This window comes from Leptonychotes weddellii, chromosome 16 (assembly GCF_054177405.1).
Source record: "Leptonychotes weddellii isolate Sample4059 chromosome 16, ASM5417740v2, whole genome shotgun sequence".
Taxonomy (NCBI): domain Eukaryota; kingdom Metazoa; phylum Chordata; class Mammalia; order Carnivora; family Phocidae; genus Leptonychotes; species Leptonychotes weddellii.
Genome location: NC_138384.1, coordinates 44,841,572 through 44,856,501, shown reverse-complemented (window position 1 = coordinate 44,856,501; position 14,930 = coordinate 44,841,572). Strand labels below are relative to the sequence as shown.

The 14,930-nt window shown below is 49.7% G+C and overlaps 1 protein-coding gene across 1 annotated transcript in view; it reads left to right on the top strand.

The window, feature by feature from the left end:
- The first annotated feature begins 4,990 nt into the window (after nucleotides 1-4,990).
- ZNF541 (zinc finger protein 541) overlaps nucleotides 4,991-14,930 on the top strand; it is a 33,182-nt gene continuing 23,242 nt past the window's right edge. The window contains exons 1-5 of the mRNA XM_081807213.1: nucleotides 4,991-5,385; nucleotides 8,987-9,230; nucleotides 10,842-12,681; nucleotides 14,385-14,443; nucleotides 14,732-14,891. Of these exons, the coding sequence (XP_081663339.1) occupies nucleotides 5,079-5,385; nucleotides 8,987-9,230; nucleotides 10,842-12,681; nucleotides 14,385-14,443; nucleotides 14,732-14,891 (2,610 nt within the window). The 5' untranslated portion in view covers nucleotides 4,991-5,078. The remainder of the gene's footprint in view (nucleotides 5,386-8,986; nucleotides 9,231-10,841; nucleotides 12,682-14,384; nucleotides 14,444-14,731; nucleotides 14,892-14,930) is intronic.

Here is a 14,930-nt window from a genome sequence, read left to right as displayed (position 1 = left end):
ACAATGCCATGGTGTCGCAGACCTCATTTGGTGGGCAAACCAGAACTCACATGTTATTCTTTATAGTATTTATTCCATTTACTCTGAGTCGTCACAAGTCTCGATGCAGAAATAGTGATTTGGTTGCCAGACCCACTGAAGGTTACTTAAAATACAGTGTTTTTCATTGATTTACCCCATATTCTGAATTCTAGAACTCACTTGGGTCTCAGAGTTGTACTGTTGTGGGCCTGTATTCACCTTCTGAGTTTCCCCCAATAGGCTCCACACAGACATGCAGGTAGATGCATGACGTGAAATGCAGATGTTGTGGGCACAGCTTTTCTATTATATTTCAACATGGAAAGTTTAAAAACAGTAGAAACCAATAGCCTAGGAATCTAGACCCAAACTTCAGTTACTCTAGGATCCACCAGATTTGTTACCAGTGAGTCATCAGGCATTTACTAAATGTTTAGGTGAGGACAGAATTATCCATAATAGCCTAAAATGGAAACAGCCCAAATACCCATCAACAGATGAATGGTTGAAGGAAATGTGCTATATGCAGATGGTGGAGTATTGTCCGTTGATAAAAAGTAATGAAGTAGTGATGCATGCCGCAATGTGGATTAACCTTGAAAATGCTATTCTTCATGAAAGCAGCCAGACATAAAAGGCCGATATTGTTTGAGTCTATCATTTGTATGACATGGTGGGCCCTCTCATTGAGCCATACTTTGTGTGCCTGCCTTGTAATTATTTTTGTTGAGAAAGTGGGCATTTTGGATATTATAATGTGGTGGTGACTCTTGGAATCAGATTCTCCTTTCCCCTACCCCAGGGTTTGTTGCTGCTGCTGCTGCTTATGGATTGTAATGTTAGGTTAGTAACTTTTGCAGACTCTTTTTGCAGACTGTATTCTTTGTCATGTGTGGTGAGCAAAGTCTCTGCTCTGTTAGTCTGTGGTCAGCTATGATTTGGCAGAGATTTCCTTAAGTGCCTGGAGTCCAAAAAAGTCCCGGTCTTTGTGGTTGTGCTCTGTGTGAGTGTTGGGACACACCTTCAGCGCTCAGCGGGAGTTTGCACCTCTGCCTTCACCTTCACTTCCTGCTTACACAGACCGACGAGCAGCCAGAAGTGAGAGCTTAGAGCCTTCACAAGTGTTTTCTGAGCATGTGCCTGCCCTGGGCACATGGCATTCTTGAGTCCTTGAAATACGTGGACGGTTTTTATTTTTAAAATTTATTTTATTCTTAGTTAACTAGAGTCCATTGTTTACATTAGGATTCACTCTTTGTGTTGTGTAGTTCTGTGGGTTTTGGCTAATGTATAATGTCATGTACCTACTATTACATGAATCACACAGAGTAGTTTCACTCCCCTCAAAGTCCCTCCTGTGCTTTACCTATTCATCCCTCCTCCCTCCCCTCGAACCCTGGCAACCACCAGTCTTTTAGTGTCTCCATAGTTTTGCCTTTTTCAGAATGCCATATGGTTAGAATCATATAATATGTAGTCTTTTCAGACCAGCTTTTTTCACTTAGCAACATGCATTTAAGGTTCCTCCATGTCTTTTTGTGGCTTGATAACTCCTTGCTTTTTTTTTTTTTTTTTTAAGATTTTATTTATTTGAGACAGAGAGCAAGCACAAGCTGGGGGGAGGAGGAGGAGGAGAAGGACAGAGGGAGAGAAGCAGGCTCCCCACCAAGCAGGGAGCCCAATGCTGGGCTCAATCCCAGGACCCCAGAATCATGACCCAAGCCAAAGGCAGATGCTTAACCAACTGAGCCACCCAGAAGCTGCTAGCTCCTTGCTTTTTATTGCTGAATAACATTCCTTTGTACATATGTGCCATTCAGGATCACTTTTGTTTGGTTATCCATTCTCCTATTGAGAGACATCTTGGTTGCTTCTAGTTGTTTGCAGTTATGAATAAAGCTCCTGTAAACATTTGTGTGCAGGTTTTGTGTTGACATACGTTTCCGGCTCACTGGGGTAGATACCAAGGAGTGTGATGGCTGGATTGTATGGTGAGACCGTGTTTAGCTTTGTAAGAAACTGCCAGCATGGAAGCTTTTCAAAGCCCTTAGGCTTCAAAGTCTCTCACTGTTCACCTCTTCCTCCTGGCTTTCAGTGGCATATCTGCTGTTGGCCCTGCTTCATTGCTTTTATTTTTTAATTTTTGAGCGTTTTTAGTTGAAGTATAATTCATATACGCTTATATTAATTTTGGGTGTACAATATTGCCTTTAATGTTTTCAACAAGTGCCATCCCCGTGACTGTTCTCTGCTGAGAAAGTTCCAAGTTAGGCAAAATCAAGGCAAGACCTCCATGTTAGCCCCTCAGGAACCTTCTGACAGGTCAGGACAGACAAGCTCAGCTGTGTGAGAACAAGATTGTCTCTGCTCCCTTCTGCACTAGGAGCCCACACCAGAACGTGGCTTCTGCCTTCAAAACCACTGCTGGGGGGGTGGGGGGGGATTGGGGGATGAGATAGGAGTAAGTTAAAATGCCACAGGACCATGTTTCATCCACCTTTGTCTTGCTAAGGGTCGTTTGTTTGCAGTAAACCTTTGACTATTTTCCAGAGTTCCAATAAAGTTGATTTTTTCATTGTTTCTGTGGTGGCATGGGTGGGAAGTTTTAAAGTTACTGACTCAGTCTTTTTCCTTCTCACAGGGCTATGCAGATAGTCTGTTTCCTCTTGAGTCAGTTTGGTAATTGGTCTCTTTTTACGAATTTGTCCATTTTTCTCAAAGTTAACCTTATTTGTTAGCATACAGTTGTTTATAGTCATCTTTTATAATCCCTTCTGGTTTTGTTTCTGCTTTAATTTCTAATTTGAGTCATTTGAGTCTTTTTTCTCTTTTTGGGGGCGGGATAAATTCTACTAGTTCAGATGTTACATCGTTTATTCCTTTTCTTCCGGTAGTTACCCCCGGATTCTTTTAGCATAGGTAAAGTACAAAGTTAATCATTGTCTTTTCTTTTCCAAATGGTTCAAAACCTATATTAGCCTTTGAGCCAAGGTTTATGGGCAACCTCTTATGCCTCGTCTGAAAAAGTCTTTGTTGCGCCCTCTTGATACTAGTTTCCCTGCACATTGAGTTCTGTGCCGGCTCTTGCCCTTCTGCTGGCGGTGTTATTCCTTGTCTCCTAGCCTCCGCTCTTCTGAGATGTTTGCCATCAAGCTAGTCCTCATCCCTTTGTAGACTGTTTGCCTCTTCTTTCTGGTCTTTTGTAGGGTTTTCTGTCTGTCTTTCATGGTCAGCAGTTCTACTATTGTGTGTTGAGGAATGAATTCATTTTTACTCATCCTGCTCTACCTTGCAGTGCTTGGTCATTAACCATGTACCTTCAGGAATTATGAGCTTTAAGCCTGGTGTCCCTGCAATTCTGGAAATTCCTCCACCAATATCTCTTGAAGATGTTGTGTCTCCTGGAGCGCCTGGCTGGCTCAGTCAGTGGAGCCTGCGACTCTTGATCTTGGAGTCGTGAGTTCGAGCCCCACCCTGGGTGCAGAGATTACTTAAATATAAAATCTTAAAAAAAAAAAAAAAAAAAGATGTGTCTTCTGTATTCTCTCCTCTTTTAGGGAGAAACCCCTATTGGACAGTGTTATTCTTTTGCATTTACTTCTCCATTTGTACTGTCTTAGCTTCATATTTTCCATTCCTTTCTCTCTCTCTGCTGAATTCTGGGGGGATTTCCTCAGATTGCTCTGCCAGTTCATTATTTCTCTCTTCAGCACTGTTTCTTCTGCTGCTTAGCCCTTCCAAGTGAGCTTTTAATTTAAATGTCTTCATGCAAGTTTCACTTGTTTGTTTGTTCTTGCCCTGAGCTGACTTACTCTTTTTTCATGCTAGGTTTTGTTGTCTCTCATTGCCCTGTTTTCTTCCTAACTCTTGGGGTACTTCTCTAGGCTTGTGTGCAGAGTTTTTCCTCTTTTCTTTTTTAAGATTTTATTTATTTGAGAGGGAGAAACAGACTCCACGCTGAGCAGAGTGCCTGATACAGAGCTCGATCCCAGGACCCTGGGATCATGACCTGAGCTGAAAGCAGACACTTAACCCGCTGAGCCACCCGGGCACCCCGTGTGCACAGTTTTTCTTTTTGATTGTTTAGTTTTCCCATGGATGGCCTGGCTCTTCCAAGGTCCCAGATCTCCACTTCCTGCAAGCTCAGGGCCCTGTTTCCTTTTCTCCCAGGTCTGTTAGGACCTTGGGTCCCAGCCTCCAGGGTAATGCTCTTTAATAGGAATATAATATGAACCATATATATATAATTTAAAGTTTTTTAGGAGCCACCTTGAAAAACTAAAAAGAGGACGATGAAATTCATTTTAATCACATATTTCACCCACTGTATCCAAAATATTATCATTTCAACATGTAATAATATAAAAACATACTAAAGTTACTCTTTTTTTTTTTTTTTTTTTTTGGTACTAAGTCTTCCAAAATCAGTGTGCAGGTTAGACTTATGGCATGTCTCAGTTTGGGCCGGTCATGTGTCAAGTGCTTCACAGGCCCGTATGGCTAGTTGCCACCGTGTTGGACAACAGGCTCAGTATCTGAGTCTGACTTTCCCCTCTGGCCGACTTGAGCCAACGCCTCAGAGATGCCTTTGTGTTTTCGCATTGTTGCTGGCACATGGGGTTTTGCCTGTCTCCTGAGCTCGGCTGTGTATTAAAAATTATCTTTTGTCATATTTCTCTGTGTTTATAGCTGGAGAAAGAGGTCAGTTCTGTCCACCACGTTGCCGGAATTCCTTTCATTTATTCCTTACAACAACCTTATGATGGAGGTACTTTTATGCCCAGTTTACAGATGAGGAAACTGGGGCTCGTGGAGCTTAAGTGACTTGCCCAAGTTCACATGGCTGTTAAGTGGCAGAGAACAGACCCAAACACAGGTCTATTTGAATTCCAAGTCCACGCTCCATCCACCACGCCGTATTGCCATCTCATAATTTTGATTCCTCCTCATTCATTTTCAGGAATTAGACAGCACCAAGAGCTTTTCCTCCCTGACTCCTTACACGGCCTTGCTTGTCTGGAGAGTAGCTCTTGGCCAAGACCTGGCAGTGGAGAGCCATGGACCAGTACAGCCTCGGGGATGAGGGTGCCCTCCCTCCAGAGATGCATCTCCCTTCATTTTCCGAGAGCCAGGGACTCAATTGCAGCGACACCCTCAACCGGGATCTGGGTCCCAGCACACGAGACCTGCTCTACGCTGGCCTGAGTGGTTTGGACCTAGACCCCAGCCTCCCAACGCCCGACATGGCCAGCGAGGCACTGGAGGACAACTTAGACACACTGTCCCTGTACTCAGGGAAGGACAGTGACTCCGTGAAGCTGCTGGAGGAGTACGTAGACCCGGAATCCCAGGCTTCCTTACAAGGTGAGGCTGTCCACCTGGGTCCGAGGGCCCAGAGGGCTGTGTGAAAGCTCCTGTGGCCGGCTCGGGGATTGGATAGGAAAATTTTTATCTTCCACAGGTGAATAGGGAACAGGGGACACTTTCTTTTTTAACTTGGGAATTGTTTCCAACTTCCTAGTCAAGGAAACAGAACACTGATCCTAAGGAATAATGTTGAGAAACTGGGCCATTTGTGGATGTCCTGATCTTGTGTGTGGTGTGGGCAGACCTTTGAGTTCACAGGAGATTTTCCTACTGATTACATCTCAGAGGCCCTTTTCATGTTTGCAGAGTGACCTGGGATCCTGTCTGTCACTGGTTGGCTAACTTTCCCCAGCCTCGCTGTCTTTATCCGTGCAGTGGGGGGATGAGAGTGCTCACTCTGCTTCCCCCCAGAGTAACAGCAGTAAGAAGCAAGAGAAGAGAGGAATGTAAAAGCATCGCATGGACTGCAGAGCACAGGACAGATAGTGCTTATTTCCATCAGAATCGGTGGGGTTCATCCCAGACCGTCCATCAATTCAGTTCTAAGTCTCTCTCTCCAACAGTGGAGGAACAAAAGGAGGACTGATGGGATAGTTAAAGGCCTTGGTGCAATTTTCATTTGGTTTGCTTTCAGGCTTCCCCTACAAGATAAATCCCGATTTTTAAAATTGTTTAAAAGATTTATTTATTTATTTGGGGGGGAGGGGCAGAGGGAGAGAGAGAATCTCAAGCAGACTCCCCACTGGGGCACAGAGCCCAACTCAGGGCTCGATTTCACGACCCCAAGATCATGACCCGAGTGCAAATCAAGAGTTGGACACTCAACCGACTGAGCCACCCAGGCGCCCCAAATTCAATTTTTGCTAACTCTTTTCATGGATAAGTTGCTTAGTTGGGTTAACTGAGCTAGAGCTCTTTGATAGTTATGTTCACACCACCTGCACGGAAGGCCACGTCCACGATGGCTCTGCAGAGCAGGTGTTAATGTCAGTTGGGATAAGCAGCTCAGGAAGTGTCCTGAAGACTTGCTACAATGAGAAACTCCTGAAGCCCCGTCTCCATACAAGATGCAGTAGACAAGGGCTCAGCCTTGTTACCGTGTTGGAACGATGGCTGATATGAAATCTTAGAATCGTGGGACATGTGCAGTGTTGTAGGCATGGGGCCAGGCCTGTGGGAGGTACAAGAATTAGGGTCCTCAACCCCGGCCACAGAAACCACCTGAAGAACGCTGGTAGTGCAAATATGTGCGCATTTTGCTGGGCAAAGAAACTGTAGCTTTTGCCAGGTTTTCATGGGGGTCTGTGTCCCTCCCTGCAAAATGTGTTACAGTTCAGCTTTCCCTGGTGTGTTTTAAACTTGAATTCTTTTTTTACCTTATAAAGAGTCCACTGTACATTATCAAGTTCTCACTCCTTATACTTCTCCGACTTAAGTTCAGGCTGATATAAATGCATACACTTGTATTCATTTTAATTAGGAAAGTAATACACGGTTATTAAAGAAAACTTAGCAAACAGAGAACAGTCACATCAGGAAAACTCCCCAGCCTGACTCCTGCACATAGATTTTGGAAAACACGAGTTAAGGCACTCAGAAAAACAGGTGCATTAAGTGTGTGATGTGGTTTGAGGTTTTTCAAATGAGCATATTTGCTTTCTTATGTGAGGTATTCCCTTGTCATCATAAACTACTCCATCCTCCATCATGCTGTTTGACCATATTCCTGCTCGTTAGAGTGTTCGTGTTTCTGTGAACAACTTTTTACATGTCGAGCTTCCTTTCAGATGAGTTCTTTGAACGTATTCCTCCAAGTAGGTTTGCCTGGGGCGCCTGGGTGGCTCAGTCGTTAAGCATCTGCCTTCGGCTCAGGTCATGATCCCAGGGTCCTGGGATCGAGCCCCGCATCGGACTCCCTGCTCCGCGGGAAGCCTGCTTCTCCCTCTCCCACTCCCCCTGCTTGTGTTCCCTCTCTCGCTGTCTCTCTCTCTGTCAAATAAATAAATAAAATCTTAAGGAAAAAAAAAAAAAAACAACCAAGTAGGTTTGCCTGTCAGAGAACGTACACCGTTTTATAACACTTTCCTAACACTGCGTTCTGTGAAGATCCGGCAGCTTCCTTGGCCGGTGACCCTGCCTGATTTTCAGTGTCCTTGCCAATTTTTTGGAACAATGTTTTGTTTTCTGGTTTAATAGTTGCTTTAATGAGCATTTTTAAAGTAGCTTAGCAGGACTGAGGACTTCTCCGACGGGAGTCCTCTTATTCCACATTTAAACTGTTGGGATCAGTCGACCACTTGTCACAGTAATTTCGTACACGAAGAGGAGAGCAGGCACATTGAGAGACAGACGGCCCACGGCCGGACAGAGTTGGGAGACTCCAGTCCAGGCTCCTTCCTGCAGTGTCTCTCACGCTGCACCTGCTGTGCTCACTCCTGCCTCCCCCCCCGCCCCCCCGCAGCGCCCAAGAGAAGTGGCAGTTTCTAAACTTGCCATCTCATGAGGTGGTCCCAACCATCTTGAAGACCAATCTAAAGAGCAGGAATATTTCCACAGTTGGTCTGTCCACCAGACGATTGTGGAGTGACCACGAGTGCCCAGAGGGAATTCCAGGCGCTGGGGACAGCAGGAGCCCGCAGCGTCCTTGCATCCATGGGCCCTATGTGTCCAGTGATTTGAAATCTGCTTCTCTTTAGTCGGATGAAACCAAACCTAATCTCTGTCCCTTGGAGCAAGACAGAAGCGGGCGGTATCCTCCCCACACACTGGCCCTTGAGATGCTTGACGACCCCGCTTCTCTCTCGCCTGAGCATTCCCTGTCCCTTCCCCGGGTCCCCAGGTGAATGGTTTGTAACATACCTTTTATCATTTTACCCCAAGAGATACAGAAAACACGGAAACACATTCAAATACACGAGAAGAGGAAAATAGAAGTGGCCCATAATCCTCCCAGTCTATGCCATTTTCTCAGCTTGTTTTCTATTCAAATTGTTTTGTCTTTTTCTGTTTTGTAACAGATTGTTGTTTTCTCACTGAGTAGCGTGGCGTGAATATCCGTTCATGTCGTCAGATATTTTCCCACGGTTTTATCTTAAATGCTGTGCCCTAGAGCATTGAAAGCGTCCTGTGGTCCCCTGCGTGCCCTTTTGTCAGATGCTAGGTTGTTTCTAACAGGAAACACAGTGCTACTGTTAACTGCTTTACCAGCTACCTCTTTGTACACATCTATATTTATTCCTTTAACATCCCAGAAGTGGAGTTGGCTGCAAGGAAGGATTTGTACTTTGCTAAGGTCTTGGATTCTATTTTTCTGGCTTGGCCTTCTGAGAGCGCCATGGATGGTCTAACCATAAAGCCTGGCCCACAGTGGTCACCTTGTCCCAGACCGTCCCTCCAAGGGCCATCCCACGGGGCTGGCCTGACTGGGGTCCCTTCTCCCCCTCCCCCTTTTCTCTGTGCGCAAAGCCGCTGGAGTTGGAGGGCGTGGACCTGGCCCCTCTGCCCCAGCGGGCTGTAGCCCTGAGACCCGCTGAGTGCTTCGGCCGTGCCCTCTGATGTCCCCACATGGCCCTAACCTGTGCTCTCTCCCTCTGTTTAGACCTGGGGCTCGGCGCCCTCAAGGTACCTAAGGAGGCTGATGAAGGAGGCAGGGCCACCTGTGGGAGTGCCAGGAAAGGAAAGCGGCAGCATGCTTCCCCCCAGAACCCGCTTCTGGACTGCAGCCTCTGTGGGAAGGTGTTCAGCAGTGCCAGCTCCCTTAGCAAGCACTACCTGACACACAGCCAGGAGAGGAAGCACGTCTGCAAGATCTGCAGCAAGGCCTTCAAGCGCCAGGACCACCTGTATGTAGGAGTGTGGTTAGGGGGCTGGTGGGGAATGGGCGCGCTGCTCCTGGATCTCCCTCACACCCCCTGCCAGGCCACCAGGCCCGCCCTCGGCAGGGGTCCCCTCCTCCCCAGATGGCTGTGAGCTGTGCGCGGAAGCCCCCTCCGTTCTTCTCACACTGCCAGCCCTCCGAGCCGTGGGGCTCGCTCTGCCGGGGACAGGTCCCTCTGCCCGGCCCCCATGTTCACACCAGGGAGGAAACCGCTGCTTCGATTGCAGGCAGGACCCTTGAGGGTTTCAAGACACACAAGGGCTCACTCCCAAGGCAATTTTGTCATACAGGGAATTGGGCTAACTTTATAGAGAAATGTTCGGAGTCCCCGGCAGGTGTCCAAGGAGGACGGATCTGCATCTCATGAGGAGTGTGTGTGGGAATAACTCAGGGGGCCTGAGAGATTCTGAAATGCCTGGCATTGGAGCATTAACGTATTTTTTAAACTCCTTTTAAAAAAAAAAACAAAAAAAACTCTTGATTTAAAAAAAATAAAGCCTATTGTAAGAGTTAGGAGCCAGAATTCCCTTTGTTCTCAGTATCTTGGAAATGATGAGCTTTTCTTGCTAGTGAGGCTGGAAAGGCAGACTTTTTTTTCAAACCCAGACACTTGCCAGTGGGAGATGGCAAGACCTTGCATTTTTATGATGCTCCTAACTAGAAACTGGGTCTCCCGACTCGTCCTCTGCAGCTCCCCTCAGAAGGGCTTTGGGGGGAGGGCTGTATTATTTACTGGAGATGACCCCATGTGCCATGGGGATTAGACTGGCCAGGGTAGGACTGTTGGGAACCTTAGAGCGGGATTTACTCATTTGTTTATGCCTACGATATGTTAACATAGCTGGAAGTATGACGTAAACGTAGTACATATTCGTATTCGTTTATAATTGCAGAAATTACAGGAGGCACATTTGGCTGTTTGCTAGAAAGTTTTTACTGATGGGGCATCTGTAAATTTTTTTTCCCCAGGGGTAGGTTCCAGGTAGGTGTGTCCTTAGAGGAGTGCTATGGGAAGGCAAAGACTCTTTGGCTAAGGGAAGGGTCGTGCTCCATCCAGTAAGTATCTCCTCGAGTGAATCCTGCAGAACGTTGGTCCTCAGAGATGCTAAAAGGGGCTATTTGAATAGATGGTTCTGCGGGCAAGTAAGTTTGAGAGACATGGGAGGTGAGAGAGACGTCTGTGTACTGTGTGGCTCTTAAATTTGCTACTCTGAACCTCCAAGGAGCAAAGAGTGTTTTTTTCAAAACTTCCTTGCCAGCTGAGCCCATGTCCTCAGGGAGCAACTCTGGAGGACTGGTGTTCCTTGGGAACTCACTTTGGGGAACGCCAGTCTGCCTTTCTTTGATTTTTTTTCCCCCCCTCCAATAAGGGGTTTGCTGAAAGGTTGGGGAGAGGAGAACCCTTTGTGTTGCCCTGGCCCTCGGAGGGGCCGCTTGGGTCTTTGCTCATGGGGGGGCGAGTGTAGCTTCTGACTGGTAACATGGATGCACCACTGCCCCTTGGGGACCCACTTGGGGTCCCGCGGCGAGCAGCGGCCCAGGTACCTGCTGACTTGCTCCTCCCGTGTGGCTCCAGGACCGGGCACATGCTCACCCACCAGAAGACCAAGCCGTTCGTGTGCATCGAACAGGGCTGCAGCAAGAGCTACTGCGACTACCGCTCCCTGCGCCGCCACTACGAGGTGCAGCATGGCCTGTGCATCCTGAAGGAGGCCCCCCCGGACGAGGAGGCCTGCGGGGACTCCCCTCACGCTCACGAGGCGGCCGGCCAGCCCACACCCGCTGGCCCGCGGTCCCTGGCGCCCCCGGAAGCCAGGTCCCCCGGCTCCCTCTTGCCCAACCGAGACCTCCTGCGCTGCATCGTGAGCAGCATCGTCCACCAGAAGATTCCTTCCGCCGTCCCAGCAGCCACAGGGCCCGCAGACGGCGGGGAGGGGAGGAGCGCGGCCTGTCCCTGCGCACCCTCTTCCGGGCCCTCCTCCTGCACCCCGGCAGGCATCCCGGCGGCCCCCGGAAACCTGGGCACGGACGTTCCCGAGGAGCCTCGTCCCCCCAGGAAGGAGCCTGCCGCTGCCATGTTCACGGCCGTCCACTCGAGAGCTGTGGAGAACGGCAGCACCGACTCAGCCGAGTCCGAGCCCCCTGTGCTCCCGCTGCCGCCCACCCTGGAGGGCTGGCCTGAGGGTGGCCCCCTGCCTGCCTGCCTGCCTCTGTTCCGAGGCCAGACAGTGCCTGCCAGTTCCCAGCCAGCCAGCCACAACTTCCAGTGGCTCCGGAACCTGCCCAGCTGCCCCAGGAGCAAAGGGAACAACATGTTCATGGTCCACAAGGCCCCGTCAGTGCCGTCCCAGGAGGGCTGCGAGTCAGGCCCGGGGCCCAGCAGCACGTCCCCCGCAGGAGAGCCCCCGCCCAGCTCGGGTACCACCAGTCTGGAGGACACGTTGCCCTTCCCTGCCACGCTCCTGAAGGCACCCGGGGAGGCCTCCGGTGACTCCCGATATGCCGGCGGGGAAGACGACTCCTGGGTTTCCAAGAAAAGCAAGTTTGACTGCGACTCTTTCTCATGGCAAAACCCTGGGGAGCCGGGCCTCCAGGATGCCCAAAAGCCGAGCGGGCTCCCGTCGGATGCCACGCCGCTCTTCCGGCAGCTCTTCCTGAAGTCCCAGGAGTCTCTGGTGAGCCATGAGCAGATGCAGGTGTTCCAGATGATCGCCAAGTCCCAGCGGATCTTCTCCCAGCTCCCCGGGCCTGAGGGCAAGCAGGCCGCCCTGAAGCCACTGCCAGGGCCATGGCCACAGCAGCCCCCGCCGCCGGCACCCCCTGTCGACTCTCTCCATGCTGGCCCCAGAAACCCGGAGCCAGAGGGGTCCCCAGCCCGCAGGAGGAAAATCACGCCCGCTTTCCCCCGGGAGGCCTCCCCAGCCAGCACCAGACGGGACTCGAAGGGAGGACCCAAAGTGGCCACCGCTCCGCCGTCCCTCACGGCCTCATCGTTGGACCCTCCCGGCAATCCAGACATCTCCTCTCTGGCCAAGCAGCTGAGATCCACAAAAGGGACCTTGGACCTGGGGGACATCTTCTCCCCCGGGGGCCCGCGGCAGACCCAGTTAGGTGGGGAGGAGCCCCTCGGAGCCCAGCTCCCAGGGAAGCAGGCCCAGGCAGAGAATGACACAGCATTGGGGGCCACAAAAGGTGAAAAGAGCCAGGCCTGCGCCCGGGGCGGAGGCTACAGGCTCTTCTCAGGCAACCTCAGGTCCCAGCGCTTCTCGGGCTTCCGGAAGGAGAAGGTGAAAATGGATATGTGCTGCACGGCCTCCCCGAGCCAGGTAGCCATGGCCTCCTTCTCGTCGGCTGGGCCTCCGGCAGAGCCTCCCCAGGACTCCAAGTCCAAGCTGACCATATTCAACAGAATCCAGGTACCTGGGCTCTCCCTCACGAGACCCGACACCTGCTGGTGCTCTGGGCCGGAGTCTCATTCGTGACTTGCTCCCGCCTTTATTGGTTGGGCAGGCATTGTGTTTCATCTTAGGGGCTCCTCCGGGACAGGTTTAGATAGGCCGGAAGGAAGGTTCGTAGAGATTGTGGTTCCTCCTGTCACCCCCACCCCCCGAAAGAGCTGAGAATGAGGTCTTTAGAGTTGTCAGAGACATTTTCTCCCTGAAGCTTTTCCAGCTTGCTTGCTTTTTGCCTTTCACTTCCTTTTGGATTGGCCTCCTTAAATTCTTCAGAGGATATAAAGGTAGAGATCTCGCCTCGGAAATATTTCTGCGTGTGATGCCGTCTCTCACCTGGTGGGAGTCACGGTCCCTTCGCTGGCCGGCACCTGCCGAGTGGTAGTAGCTCAGTCCTTGCGGTTGGCACCGGGTCTGGGCGCTCTTCCTTACCACGGCCCGAGGTCCAGCATCCTTCCCCTCTCCCCACAGCTGCCTCTTTTTTTTTCTTAACAGCACGTATCATTTAATTCACCATTTTAAAGTGTACCCTCCAGTGGCGTTCAGTATATTCACAAGGTTGTGCATCTGTTACCACTCTTTGCCAGAACGTTTTCATCACCCCAAAAAAGAAGTCCCACACCCTTAGTTGTCGGCCCCAATCTCTCCAGCCCTCCCGGCCCCCGGCAACCATGAATCTACCTTCTGTGTCGATGGATTTGCCCCTTCTGGACATTCCATATAATTGAAATTATACACCACGTGGCGTTCTGTAGTCTGGCTTCTTACACTTAGTGTGGTGTTTTCAAGGTTCGTCCACATTGTGGCGCCTGTCAGTGCTTTGCTCCTTTTTATGGCTGAGCAATGTTCCACTGTATGGTAGTGTCACATTTTGTTAATCTGTTCATCAGTTGATGGGCATTTGAGTTGTTCTCACTTCTCAGCCAGTGTGAATAGTACTGCTGTGAATGTTTGTGTACAAGGTTCTGTGTGGACATAGGTTTCCATTTCTCTTGGGAAATACCGGAGTGGGGCATTCCTGGGTCATATGGCAACTCTGTGTTTAACCATCTGAGGGACTGTGAGACTTTTCCAAAGCAGCCACACCATTTAACGTCCCCACCCACAATACAGGAGGGCTCCAGCTTCTCCAAATCCTCACCAACACTGCTTGCTCTCTAGGCTTGTTATCCCAGCCACCTTCGTGGGTGTGATGTGGTATCACATCGCCGTGCTTTGATTTGCATTGCCCTGGTGGCTGATGGTGCTGAGCATCTTTTCATGTGCTTAGTGGCCATTTGTAAATCCTCTTGAGTTAAGTGTCTTTCAGATCCTTTGCCCGTTTTTAAATTGGCTGATTGGACTTTTTATTACTGAGCTGTATAGGAGTTCTTTATGTATTATGAATACAACTCCCTTGTCAGGTATGTGACTTGCAGTGATTTTCTCCCATTCTGAGGGTCATCTTCTCACTTTCTTGATGGTGTCCTTTGAAGCACAGCAGTTCTGAGTTTTAATGAAGTCAAATTTGTCAGTTCTGTCTTTTCGTTTCAGTGTCATCCAAGGCCCCAGTGCCTCCTCCAAGGTCACGAAGAATTACACCTATGCTTTCTTCTCAGAGTCTTACAGTTGTAGCTCTTGCATGCCTCCTTTCCAATATGTTGGCTCAGATGTATTTTCATCTTCAGGGTGGAAATATCTACCGGCTCCCCCATCCGCTGAAGGAGGAGAACGTGGCAGGTGGATGGTAAGTTCAGAAGCCATACCCTGCCCAGCCCGGGGGTGCTCAGCCCCTCTGATTCCTCTGGTGGCTTTCATGTGCTGGGCCTGGGTCACCGAGTTCTGGATGCTTCAGTCCTGAAGAGGTATGCACCCGGCCATGAAGAATTGGGGTATTCTCTCTCCACTTCTTAGGGTTCATCAAGAGTTGTCAGTGGATCAGACTTAAAAACAAACAAACAAAAACAAAGAGAAATTAGTGATGGGGACAAAGTTCCATTCTCCCGTTCTTCCCTCCTGCCATGTTTCCCCACAGTAACCAGCAAAATGGGGGCCCTGCAGACTGGGCAGAGCCAAGGAGCACTTATGTCTGCAAGAATTGCAGCCAGATGTTTTATACAGAGAAAGGGCTGAGCAGTCACATGTGTTTCCACAGTGACCAGTGGCCGTCACCTCGAGGGAAGCAGGAGCAGCAGGTGAAGGGGCGCGTGCAGTCGGCTCTGTGCTTGCAGGGT